Below are 25,894 nucleotides of genomic sequence, written 5' to 3' on the forward strand. Positions count from 1 at the left end.
TATTTACTCACCCTTGGAGTTCATCTGCTGATCACGCAATATTCTGGTCGAAACAACTTGTCCGTATTTCGATAGCATTGCCTCCAGATCAGTTTCTTTGAAGTGGGGCGGCAAATTTGCAATATACAAATTTGTGGGATCCTGTTCCTGTTGCTGTGTGGTTGTTGTATGCAATTGGGTCAGATCAGGGTGGTGTGGTGTTGTTGATTGTTGATTGTGGACGGTCGGGTTGTTGAAATTGAATCGATTTAAATTGGTTTGTTGGATTCGATGATGGATTTCGGTTTGTTTGTTTCGGTTTCACACAAATTAACGTTACACAAAAGCAGTTGGCGTAAGCATGTGTATTTTATTGGTTGTGCGTATGCATTTTGATGTGTGTGGTTTGGTTGTGTGTGTGTTGTGTTTGTGATGTTGTTTCGATTGTGTGTGTTTGTTTAATTTTTATTTTTTATTTCGAGAGAGAGAGGGGAGTAGAGAAATTAAGAACGTAGAGATTTTGTCATTAGTAAATATTCAAGTTGCTTGCCAAAAATGTTTCTGTTGTCAACTCTTTTTGGACTGTTTGTCTGTTGTCAGTGTGTTAGTGTGAGTGTTAAGTGTGCCTGACTCTTGCGAAGGTGTTTGTGTGTGGGTGTGGATGTTATGTAATGCCTCAGACTTATCGGATAATACCTTATTAAAAAGTAGACCTATGAACACGTTACCCCCTCAAAGATGAAGTGTCGTTCTTGCCCTCAAAAATTCTTAAAAGAGATGGTAATCATTGATGGTACCATAGATATGCTACTCTGCGAACTCCACTTTCCGATTAACAAATTCGATTTTTAACCTGCTTTGATCGATTTAGAGATAATTTAAGTGTAAAAAATAAAATTACCATTTAGTATCTATAGTAATACAGCATGATTTGCCATCTCGAATGCTTAACTAAGTTAAATACCTGCTCAGTAATTATGTCTTAGAATTTAATGAGATCTGTTTGATGTTATACTTAGAGTTTAGATTGTATTTGGTTTTTGGTTTGATTTTTGGCCGGCACAGGTTTGTAGCAATTTGCGTACTCAAACAACAAACTTTGTAGTAGGTTGATGTAGTAGAGGTTGGTTATATACTTGGCTGGCTATAACTTCAAAATACGAGTATACAGTTTATACAGTTGAATATACAGATTCAATATATAGAATATCAGATATGAAGAGAGATATACGCTAGTTGTACTGTTTCTATTTTGTGTCAGTGTTCAATTCTAGATTACAATCATTAATGCCTACGCAAATACGTGTTGTCTGTGTTTTGTTTATACAGCAAACTTTCCTTTATGTTGTTGGCTATAATTTTTAATGAGCCTTTAATGCCATCGGATTATAAAGTTGAAAAAAGCTACCGAGAGGGGAGTGAACAAAGTTGCTAAGCTCTTTAAATGAAAAACTTTTTGATTTGTATACAAATTAATATGCTCGGATGAATGGAAATATTTAAATTGATACCGGAATCCAGCATCCGTAAACCGCTGTAAATGGCTGCTAATTATTGATTAGGATTTACCACTTCTATATTGGGTTGTTTACAATTTGATCTATAACTAAAGTCGGGGATAGAAAAGATACAGTTTAAATATAACTATATCTACTTAATTTTCTGATAAATTTCACTAAAAGCTACTTAAATTTAGCGTCTAAAGCCCAATTTCCCATTTACGATTTAAGCTACAATATATCTCAAAAAAATATTTAAAGAAATACCTAACAACTTAAAATACTTCAGTTAATTGTTTCTATATTGGCAAAGAAACGAATAAATTAAATAAAAAAAACACATTATTTGTTTGAAAGCATGATTTTTCTAATATGATTTTTTAAATGCCCGGATTGTATAAAAAAGAAAACTATAATTATATAATGAGTACCCAAATTCTAAGTCTACCTTGATGAATAGGGCCTTAGCTAGATAATGATATTAATCGGGGTTTGTATTGGATATACTGCATTCTATAGTTGGTCAAATACCTTATGGAGAATGTTTTACACTAAACTAAATATACCTGTACTGTGTACTCTTAATGCAATTAATTTACCAAACAAGTCCGCTAAAAAACTTTAATTGTTCTCACTTAATGTCATTATTTTGGGATTCATATTTCAACTGCTAAAGGAAGATCAAAGAGAAGGATTATTTATTTTATGACTTTCAGTTTCATACATATGAACTAACGAATGCCATAAATAAATGCATTTATACCCAATTAAATCGAAAAATATACTAAAAATATGTTTTACGCTATCAATTGAACTACCTCTTTGCAAAGAAAGATAAAAAAAGGAAAAATTGAAATCTAAAAATGTTTTGAGGTTTGCTAGAAATATGTTTTCGTCTATATAGTAGGTTATATAGAGATATTATGTGTGGTTTTTGGTATACGACAAACGGTTATACAAAGAGAGTTTTTGGAACAACACTACGAACTAGAGGTTGGGTTTGGCATAGGGGTTATCGGATTTGGGTTCTAGGGTGGGAAGTTATAAAACAAAGATATGGCAAATACATAAATGCACACCCTGCGGTGTGAGAAGATATATATAAATATATACTTTTGGCGCCTCCTTAGGTTGTAAGTTTGAGAATATGAATATTCTCAGGAAGTGGAAGCCCACTTAATTTGTAACAACGCAAATCAAAATAAGATTTAAGTTCTTATAAGCCTGGATCAAAACATACAATCATCTAAGATGATAATACTTTGTTTTGGCAGCATTTTTTTTTTTTGAGCACGGTTTTAATTAAAAAATAAAAACTAATTTAAGCCTTAACAAAAGGAAAATAATAAAATATGGAGGCAACTGAGGGGTCAGTACACACAATAAACGAAATGCAGGAATGACTAGGGGGCGTGGGATCTTTCGGTTTGGAGTTTGGGGATGGAAACTCTGGGTTTTTCCGGAAGGAGGGGGTGGGGGTGGGGCATTTTGCGGTGTGTGGGGGTGAGTATTACTTGCATGCAAACAAACGTACAATGGCCGGCCTATGAAGCACCCAGATACCCACTTTGGCCATCTGAGCTTGCACGCCCTTCCCCTGCAATCCTTTTACGGCGCACTCGGCGAAGGCTGGCTGCTCGAAGTCGACGAAGCCGTAACCTGCAAAAAAGCATATTTTGTTTTTGTTTTTCGTTGTTGGTTTTGTTTTTGTTTATATTTTTTGTTGTTTGTTTTTGTGTGTTGCGGGTGGGGGGGAATTTTATTTTTATTTTTTTTAATTGCATGTATAAATATATATATAAATATATTTGCAGAAACAGAGCGAGAAAGAGAGCGAGAGGAAAATATGTTTATTTATATTCCAATATTTGGTTGGCACACAAATCGAAAATTGAAATTGAATTCAATCAAGAACCGAAAAAATTGGCGAATTTTCGCATTGGGTCACGTGCAACAAAAACAAAATCGAACAAAAACAAAATATTCGTTCAACAAGAAAAGAGGAGTAGAAGAAAAAAACGGGTGAAAATTAAATTAATAATTAATTTAAATAAACTTAAGCACTAACAAACAGAATCCAAACGCAAGTGGAAAAAGTACTCAATAAAAATATATTTATATCGATACACGCACACACATTTATAGAGAGGCAGTCTTTTGTAGATTTACTATTTTTACAGATTGTTCAGTTATCGGGGTATTTACACATTATCGTTCTCATTATCATTATTAGCATTAGTTAAGTGCATCAGTAGCAGATAGTATTCGTAATAGTAGAGTGAAATGCATGAATGACACGATTGCGAAATGATCAGGAATCAAACGGAAAAACTCAAAAACAGTAGAAGGAAATGAAGTACAAACTGCTAAATGCCAATTTCTTATGTGGAAAATTAAAATTTCAAAGTATAATTTTACATATTGAAACGAAATGAATCTACACACGATAACGAACAAGCAATAAGTTGTGATTACTCAAAAAAAAAAAAAAAAAATAACAGAATGCTGAGTGTTCTTTGAAATGTTTGAGTTGTAAAATCAGTAAGAATTCGATAATATCAAAAAAATGGAAATGCTGATTAAACAAAAGTAAATAAAATGAATTAAAGAATATTTCCAAGAGCACTCAGCGTTTATAAACCAACTAAAAGGTATCTAAAAAATCAATGAAATTTCAGTTTTTGGTTTGTTTATAACATCTTTTCTTGCGTTTCTTTTGGATATCTTTTTTTTTTTTGTTTTTGTTTTTACATAAACACATACTAATAATACTTATACAAAAACACACATAAATAAAATAATGATGAGAATGGTGAAGAAAAAAATACCTTTACATTTGTTTGTTGTTTTATCTAAAATAGCCTTGGTTGATATAATTGTTCCGTATCTGAAAGTTGTAAACAAGAAGAGACACAGGTGGGTTAAATAGCATTCCGCCTCGAATGGACAATGGGAAAAGGTGTTGCATGACAACGATTGCAAAGAGTGGAAAAAGGATAATCAGATTATAAACACATTCATGTCTCTCAGGGTGTCGAAGTGTGCGTGCGCCGGGTGCCACGTGCCACAATGTATTCCATAATTTTTAAGGAGCAGGAGGTTGCTAGTTCGTCCTGATTGGGTCGCGTTTACCTTACCGTAAGCAATTAAAGTGTCATTAAAATGCAATTTTTATGCTCGTGCGCGCTAAAGTAGGCAATGGAAATTTTCACAACCCTTTGGCTATCTTTTCCCCAACTCCTGGAGCGTTACTTTGCTCATTTAAGCCTGGCACAATAATTGACTTAGTCCGTGTGTAATGCCCCTTTGACTGTCGGCTGAAATTAAATCGATATCTTCTTAGTTACACTACTACTAGTGCCCCCTTCTGCTCGCCGACTCATAAATACATAGTCATAATAATATTAAAGCCCCCCGCACCACCACTGGCTCTAATAAGCCGCTTATTTTGATTGCCTGCACAGGAAGAGAAGGAACCACGCGCAGTAAAAAAAAGAAGCAAAATAAATTAACCTTCAATTTAATTACTTGACTTACAACGGGTGGAATTGGAGCCCTGCCTTTTCGTTTGGTTTGCATGTTCCTGTGACGCCGCAAATAAGTTATTTTCGTATGCACACAAGCATTGGCCAACAGTGCGTATGCGTAATACACATATAATAATAATAAGTTTGTTGGTACACCACAAAATGATTTCCTTTCTGGGATACCCAAAAAATAATTTTGATAAAGCGTGCGCACTAATTAGTGGATTTTGTTTAGTTTGCAGAAACTTGGCCTCGTCCATCAAGAAGGTCAGGGGTAGCTGCTGCTTTTTTGGGGGTTACTTTTCGGGCAAAGGATACAAAGGACGCGGGGTGCCTTTATGGAAACGCAGCCGAGCGGAATGGACTGAGGCTAAGCCGCTCATTAGCAGATGGGTGGGGGGTGGTGGTGGAGCGGATGGAAATGGATTTTGGGTTCCGATCCGTCTCAAAAACACACACCACATCATTCTGAGGTTGGGCAAATCAATAGTCAGTCACATACATTTCAAATTAGTTCATTTCGTATGGATGGCATTTCGTATGCCACGATGTGACACCGAAGATACAAACGTATCTGAAAGATACTACTCAGAAAGAAAGGAGCGAATATATTTCAATTTTACAAATGTATTCAGGATCGAAAAACGGATACAAACATCTTGGGGATGGCAGAACATTTCTTTACACAGCCCAAGTCGCCATATCCTTGCATTTTCAAATTAATAGTGGTGGGTACTGCCAGATCCAATCTGAATCTTAAATTTTTCTTTGGCTTTATAAAAGCATCTGGATATTCCACAAGCAAATATCATTATAAACGTTCAATTAAAACAAGATGTAGATGCTGCTAGCTCAAAGGCAACATAATTTCTGCATGGGTTGCTCGAAGGCAAATTTATTTAGCAAATCTACGGCAGGCCAGTAAAAGCCTCGAGCTGCAAAAACAATTAAAATGAATTTGCATAATGGCCTGGCCCAGGGAGCCGGTTGTGCCCAGATATAATGCAATTTAATGTGATATGTGGACCGCTGAGACAAGATACAAAACCGCAGGGCAAGCACAGGCACTGGCACAAATCACTGAGAGGCTTGATTGCATCCATATCGTAGCCTGAATCTGATTTGAATGGCAATCAAAGTGGTTGAATGGGTTGCTGCTTCGTTTTTTTTTTGGGAAGCCCATCCAGATATGTTATGTTGATGTCCTGGCTGTACTCACTGTGCACACATATTAACTAGATCCTTGTCGGTTGTGCCCTGCTGCAGACCGCGAATGTAGAGATTTGTCTTGGACAACTGCTCGCCGCCCTGTTGGTTTTGATTCTGTACCGTGCCGTTGGGACCCATGTTCGTGTTGGTGTTCGTCGTGTTGCTCAGGCTGGTGCTTAGGGTGCCGCTCTGGGAGCCCGTGTTCGAGGAGCTGCTCGAGTTGGTGTTGCTCGGTGAGGCTGCCGTCGGCACTCGCTGACCGTACTGCAAAGAATGAGAACAACAAATTAGTAACTGATTAAACAACAAATATGATCTTATCATTCATATAATTTACTGTATATTCCAAATACATTTCAATTGGTCTTCAAAGTGGTTTGGTATTATCATCAAATATGCATTACAGCACCATTTTAAATGGATACTTGTGCGGAAACACGAACGATAGATGGTCAAAGCACTCCATACATTCGAGCAGCCCACAGCTGTAGGCAATATTAAAATGTATAGAGCAAAAGTATGTCGATAATATTAAGCGATTTGGCTCCCACAATCCATAGATTGAGAGCGGAGTAGCGAACAGTGGAGGCAGTGCAAGTATTTTTATTGAAATTCCAACTGGAATAGCTGCCATTCGAAGTTATTGAATGCTGCTTGGCCCACACAATGGATAGAGATGGCGATAGCCAGCCATAGATAGAGACAGGATAGAGGTGAGGAAGAATGCAGAAAGAGAGCGGTAGTGAGGCAGATGCACGGGAAGAAAGAGACAGCCACATTGGCATGCTGACGACAGGCATGACGATGGCGTTTTTCACTTAAAATGCCACACATGTGCCACAGGGACACGAATAAAGTCGAAGGATGTGGAGCTCGAGCTTTGCATATAAGGCTGCAGGATATTTGGCAGCTGCAGTCGAAGGCGTTGAAAATCTATATAATTTGTATGCAACAAACAATGGCTCCGCACTCACACAAGCGCACACATAAAAAGGTCCAACAAACTTTGCCATTGATACATTTTTGAAAATTTGCCAAAAACATTAGTTTATTCGCACAGCAGCGCAGCAGCAGCACATCAGCGGGAAATGCTAAAATATGCAGCCCACAACAACAACAACTGAACAAAAAACACTTTTCCACTGCAAATTCTCCAAAAATTGCAAACTGAAAATCAAGCGAGGCATTTTTCGTTCGGATTTTTTCCTTTGTTTCAGGCGGGGAATAAAGGTTTTGTGGGCTTTGAAAACTTTTTAGCCGGCCGCAAAATCCATTTGCATGAAAGCCACTGAATTTGGGGGGTTTGGGTTGAAAAGTTCTCGCTAATTGATCCGTGTCATGATGCCGCCTCTCTTAGGGCTAATACTTCCGTCGGTAAAACAATTTGATTTTGAAAAAATGTAAATCCCCAGAGGTGCTAAAAATCAAGTGGAGCTTTACATATAAAACCGAACTTCTAATTTATTTGTTGCCAGTATTAATTTGATTGGGTTTGTTTGGAAATGTAATGCCATTTGAAGGTAAAATAAAGCGAGCAGTTATGTATAGAAAAATTGATAAACGTTTGTACGCTGCTTTTGGTTTTTCTGTTATAAATGTATAAATGTATTTATATTTTTCAATACAAATATTTTTACCAAATTTCAAATGCTGCAGAGACACGGGTCGTATACTTAATTTCCATGAGAACTCTGCTTTATTGGTTGTTCAAATGTACTTCACACATGTTTCTTTCTGTACATTCTTTTTGCCGATTTATATTCAGACGTGAGTGTCACGCGTCGCCAAGCAGGCAACCGACACAAATCATAAAACCCTACTCGTTTGCTATCTCTCTGGGCCAAGTCCAAATAAACTTTGACTCCCAAACTCGTTAAGTTACTGAACAAGGTCTCGCAATCTAGAAGATACATTTTGTACAGTTTTAGCTACGAAATAGCTCCCATTTCTTCTCGCATGCAAAACATAATTAAATAATAAATTCAGCCAGCAGTTTTTGTAGTCAGCAATTGTTTATCTGTCGCTGTGTGTGCGAAAACCCCAAATGAGTGAGTGAGTGTGCGAAAATACTTAAGCCAACACTCATACGCCCTGTGTGCCAATGAACTTTTCTCTCTTCACTTTCTGCTCGCGGCCTCGTCGTCGCTTGTCTGATAATGAAATTATATCGTTCTAATAATTTTATGCGCACAGCAACGACGGACAATCGCAAATTATATACTATATATTATGTACATAATATATGTTTTATGATGGTCTATCCATGTATTCTTATGTGTGTCACGCCAAAGTGAGCAAACGACAACTTGGCTGGCTTTTTATTTTATTCAATTTTTCTGGTCGTCGGCTTAACTTTTTTCTAGTTTTTTGTATTTTTTGTTTATATTTTTTTTTGGCAAAAAAATTGCGTCATTTGCAAAAAATTTCACGCTGCGAAATCTGCGCGGTTTTTCGCTTTTAAATAAGTTATCTTGTCCTTCGCTTTGCCGACTCTTTCGCTAGCTATTATTTTCTACATGTTTCTCATGCTTTCCACATGAGTTTTGTGGCCCACACGTGTCTCCCAGACTTTGGCCAACTGTATTTGAGCAAAAGTTTATGCACATTAGCACGGTAGTTGGGATATGTTAACCTCTTTGCCGCTCCGCTGTTATTTATGCGCATTTAATTTGTTTACTTATTTATTGCATTTGCACGAAGCGGCAGCGAAACAAACTAAAAATACAATTTAATGGCATAAGCTCAACTTTTTGATTGCGATGGGACACAAATGAAATGGAATGGAATGAAATGATATAAAGTGATGTCGTCGTCGATTCCATTCGATGACGATGACGATGGCAGAACACGCAATTGTTAATGGCCTGAACTTATGACTATTCGTTTGTTCTTCTTCCATTTGGTTTTCACTGGAAATGGGTGTTTATGGACTTTTAGAATGGGTCGGGACGTAAGGAAACTATTTTAGTGGGGGAACTTGGAGCTTATATAGCTTATAAATCGATTATGTAGTTAGTCGTCAGCTGGTATTTTGAGTTTTATGCTCCAGAATGTTAAGAGGTTTAAGATAGAGATATAGCACTCAAAAACTTGACAAGTTTAGATAGAGATATAGCACTCAAAAACTTGACAAGTTTCATTTTCAGTTAATACTGCCTCTACGATTTCAAACACAACTTCATCTCCATGCTAACATCTCCATTAAGAAGCCATCAACAATTATTAGCCACAATAAAGCCGAAAAACATTCCGAGAAACTGAAACCGAAAGATCTTTGGAGATCCGCTTGAAAGAGTCACGTGCCAGAAGTGTGAAATACCAAATGGACTTTTGTTTGATTTATGATGTCTCCACGACATGAGCGCCACCCATAAAATATATTATTCACTTAAGCCGAACGCAGTCTTCTCTTGGCTTTCTTCGAATGGGGTCCCCCTCCGAGCCCCTACCCCACCAACTGGAGCCTTGACTAATAAATCAAAATGCAAAGACCAAAGACGCATACGAAATGCGGAGTGCACTCATTTTCAGTCACTAAATCAGTTGCCGCATAAATCCACTCCGTCATGATTAGTGACAGATATTATTTGTCCAAGTGCTTGCCAGCCTGTCAAAATTGGTTAGCATATGTAGGTTGAAATCTAGCCAAAAACCAAAGAACCAAAGACCCAGCGCCCAGAAGTAGAGCTCAACTGGCCATTGACCCAATGTGAAATTGTGGGGAATTATGGGGAGTCAAATTAGAGCTGGCTGCGTGTCCGCTTACAACTCGAGGCGATTGTATTGCCTGAGCGGATTTCACTTTTCGGAGAAAACCCCTTTGGGATGAGGGTTGCAAAACTCATCAAATCAAGGCAGCCAAATCCGGCTTTTTCTCTGATTGGGGAGGGTTTTTGCTGCTCGTCGCTGCTCCTTGCGGAAAGCCACATAAAAAATGCCTCTCACGTGACTTATATAAATTAAATGCGTTTCGGTCTCCCACTGTGGAACTGTGGAAGCTGGCATGAAAATGATAGACGGATAGATGGATTCATTTGCCGCTGGAAAGGAAATGTTAGGCGTCAGATAACAGTCAGCAGAAACCGCCCAGAAAAATCCTGGGTGGGGTGGCATGAGATTTTCTCCCCCGCTCCCCAATAATCGACGCAAGTCATGCCAGGGGTTTGTGGAGGTTAAGAGGGCAGCTTTTGCCTCTGCAAATATTTGACATGCCAATGGCAAAGAATTTCGAATTATCTGCAGGTGGAATTTTACTCGGAAAAAAGAATTTATGAAATATCCTAGTTCCACCATCAAAAAACGAAAGAATAAAAAAAAACCGCTTTATCAGCAATAATTCCATTTTGACAAAGAATTTCAATTTCAAATTGTAGGCAGCACTTTTTTCTAGCAGGTCAACGACATATTCTTTGTTCTTTTGTTTGAGCAGACTGAAAAAAAAAGTTTATTAGTCCCGACCTTCAAAGCAAAATAAAGTTGGGCTGAAAAGAGTTGCCAGCAAACTTTTATAATCATCGTGATAAGGTTGTAATGGCTTGAATCTAATCAATGAAATTTATGAGTTTCTTCCAAGAAATCGTATGCAGTTTCTAGTGACCTCATAAATACAAACTCAAGTTCACGTTTATAAATACATGTTTTTGGCGCAGTTTCTTAAAATATTTATATTAAAATATATATAATATGTATATTTAATAATGCATGTGGGTAAATACATCGCGCACAGCATATAAAAACAACTTTTAAATCGAAAAATAAGAAATAAATGCAATTTCTTTTTGTTATTTTTTGTCATTGCAACCAATTTTTTTTTTATTGAATCCTAGTTATTGCCACTTTGTTGAGTTTTAAATTGACACTATATGGACAAGTGGCTGTTTTCCTTTCTGGTTTTCCTCGGTTTTTTGTTCAATTCGTTTTGCCAACATTGCGAGTTTATTGGCTGACACAAATTTGCATTGTTTTCACTTTGTTTTATTTTTAAAATAAATTTCGCTTTGTTTTGCGTTTTATTTGAATAATATATATAAATAGCGAGATGGGGAAAATTGTTGACAAATTTTGCATTTCACTGCGGTCTTGTTAAGCCTTTTTCTAGATGAAATGTATGTATGGATATAAATATTAATTTGCATAATTTTGGATACCTAATCAAAGGGAAACTCTCAGAACCTCTGATTGTGACCCCAAAAAGGGAGTAAAGAACGGATTGGAATGCCATGAGAGCAAAGACTTTAATCAAGCGGAAAGGTTTCTGTGTTTGTTCTACGTGATTCGGAAAAGGTTGAGCAGGTTTTCTACTTTTATTTTTCCTTTTTGGTGCGGTATTATCTTAAATTGGAAGTCGCAATGAGCACGTGCTTTACTTGAAGGAAAGAGAAGAGGCGATGGAACTCAAAGATAAATTTTATAAGCAGTTGTAGGAGATGTATCTTATTTCGGTTGAAGACCTTTACAAGCTGGTTATTTATGTGTACTTTACTTTTATTATTACAAAACGATCAATTTTAAATTGTAATCCTCTTGTATGTTATTATTATATATGTATTGGCAATTCAAATATTTTTCAATCATTACTATATCAGCAAATAAAATTGGTACATACGCCCCTTTTGAAACCATAATCACAATGATAATAAAAGCCACAAATGTTGACTACGCTTGTGTACACTGGAAATATGCTGCCCTACGTCCGTCCCCCTCGATTATACCCCATTTTCACTATCCAAGTTAACCGCAAACATTTTGTTGCACACACACACACACACAGGGAGGAAAAAAAGCAGACGGGAAAAGTATCTGGCAGATAGCAAAAGTCATGTCTGAGTTTTGATATTGAAATGGGCCGGCCGAGGGAAAATGTGTATGTAACCCGACAATGGGTCGCAGTTTAAATTTCATGTCAACGCCAGATACTCTCGAATAGCTCGAGATACAGATACGACAGATATACATACAGTACACGGATGCAGTAGTCGGTTGGATCCCTCGAGTGGGTGGCAGGCAATGCGGGGCCTACGCAAATATGCGGAATATATGTATATATGAGGAGCAGACGACGGGACCCAGACTTTCAACTCAGCAGCAGCCACTTGGCGACAGTCGCACAATAAAATGCAATAAATTTATTGAATTAAAGCAGATAACTCAATTGAGTGGACAGGCCAGTCCAAGAAGCTGGGGAGAAAACGGACAATGCATCTTGGCATTTAGGGGGAAAAGAACCCAGAAGCGATGAGTCAAGAACCCGAAGATGGGAAAATGCGTTTCTTACATGAAAGAATTTCAAAGCAGAAAAATAATCACAGTAAATGGAGGTGAATGATCATTATTCATGATTTACAACCACTTAACAACTGAAAGGTAAACATTTAAGCATACATTCAAGTTGTATACAGCTAAGATATAAAGTAATCTTATATTAATTCAAGTTCCAATGTTCTAAGGGTATTTCCAATCTGACGACTTTCCATTTCTATCACATGCGTGATTAGGGCCATTAAATCATAACCCATTGACCAAATGGGCAACAGACGATAAGAAAGGCCATATCGATTGCGAGCTAAAACCGAAATGGAAAATGCGTCATCAAAAGCGCTGTTTTAATATTCATAATCAGACAGAACCAGTTGTTTCTCAACTATTCGCACTGATTGCCATTGCTTCAGCCAACTGACAAAGATAACACGCCATTCTGATAAACATTTATCGATACGAAAGGTGAAAGAGGGACGACCTATTCAAAAGGAGAGAGAGAGCATGATAGGTTGGAGAGGGACAGGACGGTGGTACAACAATAAATTTATCGCCGAAATGGAACAGTAAAAGCATTTTAGCGCGATTAGTCCAACAAGGGGCAACAAAATGGTATATATATGTTATATATATGCGTGTATATACATAGTATATGGAACTTGGCCAGACAGATTGGTAGGGAAAGTGAAGGGGGTTTTAGTGGGGTTAAGAGACCCGCTCGTCTGCTCTTTGGGGCCGAAGGTCTCCAGGTCTCCAAAGCGATTGTCTGTTGGCATAATAAATTTTAGCATTAATTGAGTGTATGATTGAGCCAGAGTTCTTGTTGTTGCTCCTTGTGTAGGTGGAATGGACAGCAGCAAGTAAATAAGATTTTAATTGAAGCTTTTAGCAGGAAATGGAATATTAATGGAAGCTGCTGATGAATTCTGCAGCTGTTGCAGCCACTTCTTCTCCAATTCCCCCCAAAGGCTTATGCAAAAATTAAGGGGGGACCATAAAAAGTATCTCCTGTACTCATCCTCCATCAATGATGAAACTGCAAATTGCTAATCTAAAGCCAAAGTTCATCAAGTCTGCCTGCCAAGTGCATTTGACATTTGCATGTTGCTGCTGCGACAAAAACTTGTAAAGTTAGTTATCCATAGGCCCACTGAGTTGCTGCAAAGTGGAGCCTGGGCACATCACCGGTATTTCCAGGTGTAATACCACCTGATTGGACAGGGGGGGCCATCTCTCATAATTGCTCCTGTCAATTTTGTATACCAAACTCATTTCTGCAGAAAGGTTAAAGCTTGATTGGCATCTGGCCAAAAGCAAAATGGCAGTCTCAATGAAGATTGAAGCCTGGAGAAAGGGAAATGGGAGGCTAATGCCAGGTGGACTACGAACGGCATAATGCGATCAAATTAGTTGGGCATGTCAATCAAATGCTAATTCAATTCAAAGTATACGGCTGATTAAAGTGAGTCGTGTTGAATCTTCAGGGATGGGATAAAATGTCGAATGATATTCCAGTCTTGTAAAAGAATGCTATTTGGTCATTGAGTCAAGAAAATACAACTTTAAAGATTTTAAAATAAATGTAAGATAAATTATATGATATATGTTTGTTGGGTTGTTATTACATGATATATGGCGCGTGATATTTATTAACGTTGCCACATTAGCAACGACCACTAATCACAGAGAACGAGACGGAAACTTATTTCTGCACTTGGGTGAAAAATAATTTATGTGACAACGTGCAGAAACTCGGGGGTTAGTGAGTGGGTGCCAAAAAAGAATAAAATAGAGGGGTAGGGAGGGAATGTGGCCAGCAATAGCGATTGCAAATAATAAATCAAATAAAGCTGTTGAACGTGATCGGAAGCCGCAGTTAAAGAATGGTCAAGTGGGTTTCGGACACCCAGAGCGGGAAGTACGGATAGCATGTATGTATATGTATCTCCCCCTTTTAGCGGTGTCTGCCAATTAAACACAAATATGCTGCATTTAAATTGAATTAAGCCCGAGGCGATACGATGAGAAATAGCAACAAATACTCGCTTCAGTTTTGCCCCTCACTCTTTAACAGTTTTAACTGCACAGAGAAAAATGCCACGGACTGCATAAGCCGAGTTTCAGAAACCCAAACCTGACACCCGACACATAAAAAATTCCAGTTATTCAGACTCGGAGATCCGGAAAATCTTTAAAACATTTCAAAAAGTTTTTTAATATTTAATAAGAAGAGTATATAACAAGTTATGATTAAGACAAGAACCTTAAGATTAGTTAGGATCAGTGATATTTTTTCCTATGTACAGAAGAATACCTACTGTTTTTTTCCCATTCCATATTACACCTCTCTTCCCATAAATAATGAATGAATCAAGTCTCGACGAATGCGTGTGTAGCGGAAGTAACACTTAACTCAAACACGAGCACGAGTCTGTGTTCCAAAAGATGGATGAGTGTGATGATGCCCGGGGGTTATTGGGAGGTAAAGCCCTCCACAAGCACACACGCACACACACGGGCGTGTCAATCACACACACGGCCATAGAAACACGGACAATGACAGCCCGAAAAGTGACAAAGACAACACGTTTCGTGCTGCAAAAAGTTACAGTGGCCTCTTAAAAACCCATGGCCATCTCACTCGCACACATTCGCCGAGACTTGTCTTTCTCTATGCGGGTATTTAAATTTAATTTGCAAGCTGACAAAAAAGAAAGCAAAGCGGTTTCTTGACATCTCCCCCTTAAGTAAGTCTCCGTCTCTTTCGGTTCGCCTCCGTCTGTCTCTTTCTGTGACAGACAGGAAGTGCAGAAGTGTGTGTCCCTCCACCCCCTCCCTAAGAACCCTCAGCGCAGCACACAGCTTTTCCATATATGGCTACAAAAAGGAAAACTTAGCTGAAAGCAAGTCAAGTCAAGCACAAAACCTAAAATTGTGCTGGCTGTCGCTCTGCGTCCGTCTCTTTCTCCCCAACTATCCCCCTCTCTTTCGCTAAGTGGTTTTTTGGTCAGGCTACTAACGTTTTAAGGGGGTCGTCGAAATGAGAGATATAGTGTCGCACCAAGAGGATGGTAAAGGGGATAGTGAAGTGACAGGCTTTGTTTCTCCATTTAGTGCAAATTAGGAGGGACAACAACATTTACTAAGGTGAAAAGCCCCCTCCAACAGATTTTCAACCTAATTGAACTGTTCAATGGGGACTGGGAAAATCAAAGGGGGGTGGCCAGATGGGGGTTGTACAAAGGACAATGAGCAGACAAAAAGGGTAGCGCGAGGTACTGAAGCGAGGAAAATGAAGTAGGCGGCTTTAGTTCAATAGGCTTTACACATTTTTTGCATACGAAAACAAGATTGCTTCTAAAAGTAGTAAACCTTGCAACCCTTTTGAATAAATTAAACTAAGTTCTTTTATACCTTTTCTTGGAAAAATATACTTAATATATAATTTTTTGAAAATATACCTTATTGAAGTGCATTTAAATTTTCCTGACAACTTGAACTTCAACAAAACTGACACACACACACAATCCATTAACAATTGGCCAGATGTGAAACGACTTCATTTCCATTATCATCAACGTTTTAGCTCGACCATTTTACCTGGCCACTCTACAAAATCAACACAGAAAGCCAGAAAACTGGAAAACCAGAGCACAGGTTGCAACTGTTCTTGTTGTTGGCGTTGCTGTTTTGGCCAGCGATTAATGGAGGAAAGTACACAAAATGTTTTATCACTCATACGCCACATGTGCCGGCGAGGAACAGAGATAGGGCGAGTTTCAGAGCGAGACAAATGTGTCCCCAGTGCAAACAAAACGCCTACGTTAATTACACTGGCCAGCAAAAGCGGCGGAATAAACGAACTTTAACAACTACAGCAAACTGAAGCCTCTGGCTGCGTGTGTTTGTGTTTTTGTGTGAATTGAAAATGACTCATTTATAAAAGCAAACGAAGTAAAATCGAAACACACACAAAACACAAAAAAACAAAAACCATAAAAAGCACCTGACAACACTTTTGTGGCCAAGACAAAAGCGAACCACTAAAATTCAATCATCTTTGCAAGAAGCTGTAAAATGCGGCGGAAGGAAGAAGAGGAAATCCGGAAAGAGAAAGGTATAATGGCTGAAAAAGGACAGAAATATTTACAGATGTAGAAATAAGTATCTAGCCTACATAGGTAACTTGAGATACTTTAAGGCCTGAGATACTTTTACTAAATTATGCTAAACGGCCGACTTTATATAGATATCATTATTGAGAGAAGAAAAACCCTACCCGAAACCCACTTTAAAACATTGTTAGTATAACAAGAGTTTCGATAAAATGCGTCACCTCCAAATGACTGTCATTGAACAACTAACACGCCCCAGGTAAATTTATCTTTAAATGTTTGCAAGAAATTATCATAATCGTAGCTCGCTCAAAGCCCAAAGGGAAAAGTCTCGCGGTCTCAGAGTCCCAGTAGGCACTCTCAATCTGATTATAAACGCCCTACTCATTCCTCGACGTTGACTCACTTTTTAGAAAAAGTTGCCACAGCAGTCACGTCACTTCATCGGCCATATACATAAATACTACATTCACATATAGTATCTATCGCTCTTGTTTTGTCAAACAGTTGACATAATGTTTTCTGTACTTTTTTCCACAAACTGATAAGGAACAATTTTTTTTACCCTATTTCTGTTTGTGGAGAATTTGTGTTATCGCCGGGGGCTGACTAAACTCGATATTGTTATCGGGGGAGGAAAATGAGCTGAGGAAAAAATGCCACCCCTGCCGCCCGCTTTCCACCACTTCAAATATATAATTCTTTGTAAATTCCAGAAATCCACCTTCATGCGTTTGAAGTTTATTAGATTTATAAAATGGTTTCCGTTTGCATTGAGAGTTACATATTTTTCAAAAAGGGGAAAAACACAATTTCAGCTTTATCGCAGCAAATGTCAAGTGACTTTCCAATGAAAAGGAAACTTTAAACTCAATGGTCATTCGAGACTTCTCGTGATGGAAAAACACGGAGAGCCTTTCGTGACGCAAGGGAAACTTAAATATGATATTTTATCTAAATGGACTTTCATTTTAATGTAAACTATTGTGTTTCAACGAAGGGCAGAGTTCAGAATAATCTAAATGGCCAGCAAACCATACAAAATTTATGCTATCAATGAAATAAAATGGTCAAATTTTGCCATTTTCTTATTGTTTAATATATGTATGTATTTTTTATTGTTATGCCCCAAGCTTGTTTGTCTGTGCTTTATTTCCAAATATTTTATGCGTTTTGTACACATTATTTGTTCATTTTTTACGCTTTTCGAGCGTCTATTTTTATTTACATTTTCTTTTGCATTATTCTGTTATTATTGTTGCGTTTTATTCCGTTGGATTTGCATTTTTGAGCACGTACAAAGTTCGCACCAACGCTCAAACACACAAGACAGCCAAAAAAAAAATACGCTTAGCAACCCCCGCGAAATAAAACGTGGAAAAAGTAGCAACTTGACTAACAAATTGTTCTGTCCGATTCTGCTCCTTTTTTCCTTTGAGCCAGGAAGTCAACACCGCGCGATAAGTGCAAAGCAAAGCGAATACAAATGGGTGGAGGGGGCGGATAAAGGGCAGGGAGGGGAGGGAATATGTAAATCCTGAAATTGCCAACAAACCATAAAAAATGCTGCGGCCAAAAAGACATAAAACAGATGAGCCAGGCGAAAGCGAAGGAAACCCCCGAAAATTCTTAAAAGATGAAGATGAGCAAGTTGCAAAGTGGCACTGAGAAAAATTCTTATGATTTTACAAAATTATTTCCTGTTAAATAAACAAATAAACACATCATTTTCAAAATACGTATTTTCGGATTGGTTATGATTTAATTACTATTTTTAATCCGTTTAATATTCTACGTTTGAATTCATTTCAGTGTAAGTCTAAGTGGGTGGCGGGGTGGTGGGGTCACCAGAGAGGATGCTTCAGCTGTTTAAGGACATGTGCCGAGGTGAGAGTTCACAGTTCTCCGCTCACGTTCAGCATCTTCGCTTCTTTTATTCCCTCTTATTTGCTTCTCTGCTTATTTTTTTACAACTTTTACTTTGTTACAGAAATAAAACAAAGAACAAAGTGAGGTTTTCGGGGGTGTTGGGTGGCGAAATAATCCCCTAAGGCCCTGGGCCAGGTTAACGATGTTGTCTGCTCGCCTTGTTTTTGGGGCGTGGGCGGTGAAGAGAGAGGAAAAGGATATATAGCGAGGAGGAGGGGCAGGAAGGAAAAGAAGAAGCAGGAGGGTGCAATGACTGCAACTTGTTCGCAGAGAAAGTTCCTTGAAGCTGTTAAGAAATTTCATTGTTGCCCATTTTCAAGGGTTGTTTTCATGTCTCACATTGCCTTCTTTATTCTCCTCTTCCTTTTCGGCGAGACAAAGGACGAGGCGGAACCAGCGAGAAGGGGTGCCAGCACACAACAAGCGAGAGCCACCAAAAAATGCCAAAAATAAAGTTGCCCTCTTTATCGCACAACCAAACACTACCACTATTGCAATCACCCGAAATAAAGGCTTAACCTTGGACTTCACAAGCTCAACCGGCGCTTCGACCTTAAGGCGTGGCAAAAGGGGCGGCGGCGGCATACGGGGAGAGGGGCCGGGTCGGCAGACTTAATCAGTCGTTGCCTCGTCGCTTTCATATCGGAATGTATTCCTTGAATGGGACAAAATTACACTGTAAAAACAACTAGTTTTAAATTTCAAAAATCGGGGAAATTTTTTAAAAATCGAACGATGTTCTGCTGTGACTTATAAGAGAGTTTAAACTAAATTATTCTTCGAAAGACTTCATTAAATTGTCAATGTAAAAAATCCATCATAGAGGATTAGACAATTTTTACCTAATTGTTAATTTACGAAACCGTTATAATTTAATTTTTTGCTGTGCAAAAATGAAGTGTGTGGAGCGATTGTAGCGTATACAATCGTGCATGGCACTACCAGCTCATACTCATACAGATACAGCAATGATTCAATGACTAATTCAAAGGCAGCGCTACTTTATTTGATAAGCGCTAACTAGTTGCAGAAAAAATCGAGAAAAAGGCTGTTGCAAAATGTCATATGTTTTATAATGAGAAACATAGTTTTGTAGTTTGACTTCAAAGTTTACTTATATCATCAAATTTGTAAATAAAAAATAAAATCAAAATCCAATTCATTTTTTCACAATAGAGATCAACAGAATCGATTGCCGGGTAATTAAAATTGAAAGAGATCACAAGTTCCGGTGCGAACCATATTTTTTCTCAGTTATTAAATACGTCACAATGAAAACTCAACAAAAACAAACAGAAATTCAGACGAGTAATTCCCAAATGGAAAGGGAAATCAGCTGACTCTTTTTTCCATTTCGTTGAATGAACTCTATCTTGACGTTTGGCATTTGTCACCAGAGAACTGCAGCCCGCCACTCGCACTCTACGTCCACCCGATAAACACTCGGTACTCTAGGCACCCCGTTTTTTTTGACACCCTACTTGCGGCAACACAAAATACTCGAGTGTTTTACCGACGTTGTGTTTTTGTTACGAGTAAAAAAACCACCCGAGGCCTGCTGCGCAAGAGCCGTTTGGGTGAGTGGACGCACAGTCAACGATCGGCCGCACGTCATTTTTTGTATGCGGGCTGCAGTTCTCTGGTCATTTTTTGTACGCCTAAAATTTGTATGGGTGGAAGCGTGACGGGTATAAGAAATGAAGGGTAAAAGGGAATACCCAAGAAAAATTTCGTGCTCACGTCTTTGATGGACTCAATGGGTGCCACCCGTTTCGAATCATTCCGTTATTAATTTTTCACACGTCGCTACCTGAATACTCTAATGACAAATATTCTTATATAAAGTTATTTTTGAAATGAATTTTGTGACATTATGACTATAATCTATATTTAAATAATAATAACGTTAATAATATATATAATATATAATAATATATAATATAATATATATATATATATATATATATATATATATTATATTAATAATATATAATATAATAAAATATAATATAATATATATAATTATAATAATATATAATAATAAGATGAAGGGCATATTTTACAAAGTATTCGACAAAGTCTAGAGCCACGCCGAAAGAATAGTGTGTAAACGTATGGAGTGTAAAACGCATGGAGTTACGCATCTTGTCTGTGACTCGACTACCAACGAGACCACTCGAGTATTTTTGGAAACACCCGAGTATTTTTGGAAACACCCATGTGTTTAACGGTATACCCACAAGTGTTTTTGTCACTCATCCCTTTTTAGGCAGTGTGTGATCGGCACCCGCGACGCAAGGCACCGTATTGATTCGGGTGCGCGCACAACGGGGTGTCTTGTCTGCATGTTCAGATTTATACTGTGTGTTTGTAAGTACCCGCGATGTGCGTGGCGGGTAGCACCCGCACACAAAATTGTAGGGTGTGAGTCGAGTGGTAAAAAAGTGCCACCCTTGCAGTTCTCTGTTTGTCACTTCATTTGGTTTTTTATGGATTTTTGAGCAAACAAAAAAAAATGGTATAAAAGCGGCTAACCTTTAATCGTTGGCGAATAAATTCTACAAAAAATCTTGACACACACGCAAAAAGCTTATTTAATTATACACGCCACAAAGAGAGAGAGAGAGAGAGAGAAAAATGGAAAGAAAACCAAAAAATTGTATTTTAATTTTGAAATGTTCGAACAAACAAACAGACATTGAACTTTATGGCGAATTTGGTCAGTGTGTGTGGGCGCTTTATATTTCTTTCTAGTCTTTTGTTATTAATTTGAGTATGTGTCTAATTTAATATTATTTTGCCAGGGGGCATTTGATTTTATTTACTTTTTGCTGTCGGCTTCTTTTGCTGCTTCTTCTGCTTCTTCCTTTTCTTCTGCTTCTTTACTCTTTTCTAGGCACACGCACACTGGCACGCCGGCAAAAACACACACGCACACACACTGGTGTGTTTACAAACTTTTGCGACGTTTTCAAGTGCGACGTCGGCAGCGACGTTGGCTTTAACTATTTCGTTCTCCGCTTCCTCTCGCTGTTCGTTGGACTTTTTTGCCAACGCTTTAATAACTTTCTATTGCTATTTTTATATCTTTTTGAAGCACACGCACACAATAACACACGTACGTGCCGCTCTCTTTCTGGTTATAATTTAACAATTTTGCTATAATTTATATTTTTTCTTGTTTCGTTTTGTTAGTCAGCTTTAAGCTTACGCACACACACAATCACTTGGCGACACACACGTAAAACGAACGATGCAAAAGAGACGGTAACTACAGTTATAGTTGCTGTTGTTGTTGCGAGAGCAGCTGATCTCAAAACGACGGGAGGAAGTAAGTGGGAGGAGAGAGTAGTGCCTCTTTTTTACTGGAGAAATGGACAAACTCTGGGAACTGCGAACTGCGAACTAACCGAGGCAAAAATTGAGAAGCGAGCTGAAAGCGGAATTCAAACAACGCAGCGCCGACGGCGAAGCTAGCAGAGGCAGCGCCGCACAAGGCATGCGCACAGAGAGTAAGAGAGAGCGCGGCTAATGAATGAATGAACGAGGCGGAATGCGGGAAGAGCGCAGAGAGCGGCAATGGCAAAATAGTTGTAGAAAAGCGCCGGCAAGCGGAACTCCACACTCTTTCTCACTCTCTCTTTCCACCCACACCCCTAGTTCACTAGAAAAAGAAAATTCGTATGCGGCGGGGGTGTATTTTTCACCAAAAAGAGAGTGTGTGCAAAACGCTAGAGAGAGAGAGAGAGAAAGAACTGACGTCAGTTCTGCCATCGTCGACGCCGCTGCCGGCGTTGCAAAGCGCCACCACCCAAAAAAACGCGAGAAGAAGCAGAAGAAACACACACAAAAATTCGCACAGTGGAGCAGAAATCAAGCTTGTGGCAAATATATTACTTCATTCATCATTCGACGGGCGCGTTTGGCTCTCTCACTTGTTTTGCCAATTTTGGTACTCACAAATTTTTTCTCATTTACAAAGTTTGCAAAAAAAAACTTAGGTACAGTAAAATGATTGTAATTAGAGACGTTAAAATAAGATTACCTAAAGTGCCAATTTCACAAAGGTACATATTTACATTGATCGCTCATTTTACATAACAAATATTAAGAAAGGCATACAAAATACAACCAAACTTTATAAAAACCATATTTTTATGACCCACTTTACTGATTATTCACAGTGGATATAAGTAGTTTTTAACAAGTGGTTTTCTTTTGCCTTTTTGGCACCGTGAGAAAAAAATTGAGCACTGCGGCTGTCTGGCATCCACTGTCTTCTATTAGCCCGGTCCCGAATTTTCCACCACCCCCCAACACAAAAGTCACCAGGTCGTCAATTTCTGTCTCCCTCTCATATTTTGGCGGCTTTTGGGCCGAATTTTGTTTGTTTGCTCGTAAAAATAAATCATCAGCCGTGGAGGAAACACAAGCGATGAGTGAAAAACTATTAAATTGGCACCATCGCACCACGAAAAACATTAAAAAAAAATATTATTATGACCACCTGTCTGCCTTGAATCACTCATTTTCCACAATTTATTATAAAGCCACAGCTTGAGAGTGGTCCAAAAAGACAAATAAAAATGGTAAAAATGAATGTCGAGTTGAAGGAATCCCCTTGTTCGCCTTAAACTTTTGGCTAACCCACTTTTTATAATAGTGAACAATTTAACATTGCTCACGAAGTTTTAGACAAAAACCTGTTTATAGAGGGGATGTTCGTTCATAGTGGAATTGCCCATAACTCACCGCGAATGAATCTTTGACTTTTTGAGAATGCTTCTACTGATTGATTGACAATTACTTAATTGATAAATTGGAAAAGAACACAGAGGAGGAATTCCCATTGAGGTAATTGCAAGTGACCGGATCTATTGTGTTCTAGGAAAAATGTAGATGCCATATTTATGTTTATATAAATAACATTTATGAAAGATTTCTGAGTTTGGTTTTAAATCCTATGCCATATTTCTCAAAATTCATAAAGCATTACCCAATTCACCTCCATCCGTGAATCATCAATGTAATATTTCGTCTTTTCATTCAAATTTACAATATGAACGTCTAACAAAGCATCAAATCAGGCAAAAAGCATTCGATAAAGATATGCAAAAGACGCCAATGAAACAAAAGAAACGAGTTAAAGAAAGCAATTTCAATGGAGAATAGCAATTTTATGGCTTACATTTTATTCGCGTTAAGGAGGGGGAGTGCGAATATCAGCTGATAAAAAGCAAAATGCGTTGGCAAAAAAGAAAATCGTGTATGTGGGTTAAGAAGATTGGGAGAGGGGCGAAGGGATTCGTGGAAGATGAGGGAACAACCATGATAATAGCAAAACAAACGAAACAGAGAGAGAAACAATATTATAGAACGAGAAGGCGATAGCCGGGGGGAATTTTCAATTGAAAACGAACGCGTATAAATGCGCCCATATGGAAAAGGCACCCACACACTCATCCGTGTGTGTGTGTTGAGGAAAATTGCGACTTTGCCTGCCTTTTTATCGGCTTGCGGCATCTCCCCTCCTACTCTTCCGCCCCTCCTGCATTTTCATGCTGGTTGCTCTACGTCTCGCAGTCGACGTCAACGTCAACGTACATAGAAGCAGCGGGGTGTGAATGCGGCAAAAAAATACACTCATATGGGATAGGTACGCACAGCTGCGGGCACAATAATAGAATAGCAGATTACATGACACGAGTGTCAAAAATAGGAGGCAATCAACGTGATTTATGCAAGGTATGTAACTTGTGAATAACCATTATTATTCGCGTTAACGTTGTTAATAACTAATACATTTTCGGCAATATTCTTTGTTTAGAGTACTATTGTGATGACCGCAATTGTTAATATTAAATACATTATCAACGGCGTCGCGATTACAGTAATAGCAGCGACGCCGGCAGAGGCATCCTCCCTCTATATCTATCTCCTTCTAGCCAGTGACGCAGGCAGCATCTTCTGTGCTGCTTCTTCTTCTTCTAGTTCTAATAGCATTTACTGTTTGTTCAACTGTTATGCGAGTTGGACTTTGTTGTGTTTTTTCTGCCTTTTTTTGTTGTTATCGGACTGTTGCTCTCGTGCGTTTCTAGTTTTCCATGGGTCCAACTTTTACTGCCATCCTTTACCTCCCGTTCTCCGTTTACCATCACCGATTCCCCTTGCCATTTACATTGACATTGCTATTCTCTTATTTTATCGCATCTTGTTTGATTATACACTGTAATAAATTGATAGTTCAAGCAAAGTTATTATATGTATGTATGCATACATTTTCAGAACAAAACGTTAGTTGTGTGATTTCGTAGCAATTGTAAATTTATTTGTAGATTTTTTTGGCCGATGAATCAATTCTTCTCAGTGTATTTCTTATGGGGTGCATTTACTGCTTCTGCCTCGTTTCATTCCATTTTCATTAACATTCGTTTGCGGGTCGTCAAGAAATTAAATGCTCATTATTTGGCCTTTTTCTCAGCCATTCTTATTGTTTCCTCCTCGCATTTATGGTTTATTCATCATACACGTTCGTTTTTCTTATCAGTCCAACTACTTTTGGGCTCTCTCTTACTGACTCCCCTTTCTTTCATTCCCTATTTTCTTGCCAGCGACGTCGACATCTGCGCTGGCAGCGACGTTGGCCATGACAGAGACGTCAGCAGCATCAACGAGCCACCACTTTGCGGCACTTTGTCGCTGACTGACCGATTGACCATCGAAAACGGACTAAACACTAAGCCCCAAACAGCCCACATCCACTCAAATCACCACCCCTCGTTCCACAGAATCCACAACACCCACTAACACGCACTAAAACACGCAAATAGCGGTGGTAAAAATAATGGTACATTCATATAAACAAGTTACAATCATTGGCCGTTATAAAGCTAAATTAGTCGTCTTTTGGCATGTGGAAACAATATGTTGATTAAAAAGGATCTCCAATGCAAATGTCTCTTTGAGTATTTTTCAAGATAAATACCCGCACCACGAACAATGGAATCAGTGATATATGGGTATATCACATAAACATATGGTTTAAAATGCATATAAACTATTATCGATATTTCTGATATGCATACGGGAACATTATGGCAGCACATAAGGTTTTTAGTGGAACTGATCCCAAAACGATTAGTTTCTATCCTGACTTCAGAATTGTAAGACAGCCGAATATAATTTTAGGTTTTTAGTGACTAGCACTATTAACGTGACCTCCGCTGTGTTGGGCAAACATTTTTATTGCATGTCGCCTGTCAATCGCTGGCAATTGTTGTTGTCAACGCCGCAGCAGCAGCGCAAAAATAATCGCAGCAGGAAATAAATATAAATGTGTATCGAAATAAATAAGTAAACATGTGCGAAAAAAAAATTGGAG

The 25,894-nt window shown here is 38.4% G+C and overlaps 1 protein-coding gene across 20 annotated transcripts in view; it reads right to left on the reverse strand.

The window, feature by feature from the left end:
* LOC6736860 (protein alan shepard) overlaps positions 1–25,894 on the reverse strand; it is a 125,540-nt gene that overhangs the window by 7,926 nt on the left and 91,720 nt on the right. For 8 of the 20 annotated variants that reach the window (XM_039293265.2, XM_039293264.2, XM_039293267.2 and 5 more), the window contains 4 exons: positions 6,225–6,478; positions 4,307–4,365; positions 3,013–3,137; positions 12–153 (listed from right to left, as the gene is read on the reverse strand). In XM_039293265.2, coding sequence (XP_039149199.1) covers positions 12–153; positions 3,013–3,137; positions 4,307–4,365; positions 6,225–6,478 — 580 coding nt within the window. Of the gene's footprint in view, positions 1–11; positions 154–3,012; positions 3,138–4,306; positions 4,366–6,224; positions 6,479–21,338; positions 21,949–25,894 lie in introns of those variants that run through there. The other 12 variants (XM_016170169.3, XM_016170160.3, XM_039293260.2 and 9 more) reach the window with 7 other exon arrangements.

This window comes from Drosophila simulans, chromosome 3L (assembly GCF_016746395.2).
Source record: "Drosophila simulans strain w501 chromosome 3L, Prin_Dsim_3.1, whole genome shotgun sequence".
Classification (NCBI taxonomy): Eukaryota; Metazoa; Arthropoda; class Insecta; order Diptera; family Drosophilidae; genus Drosophila; species Drosophila simulans.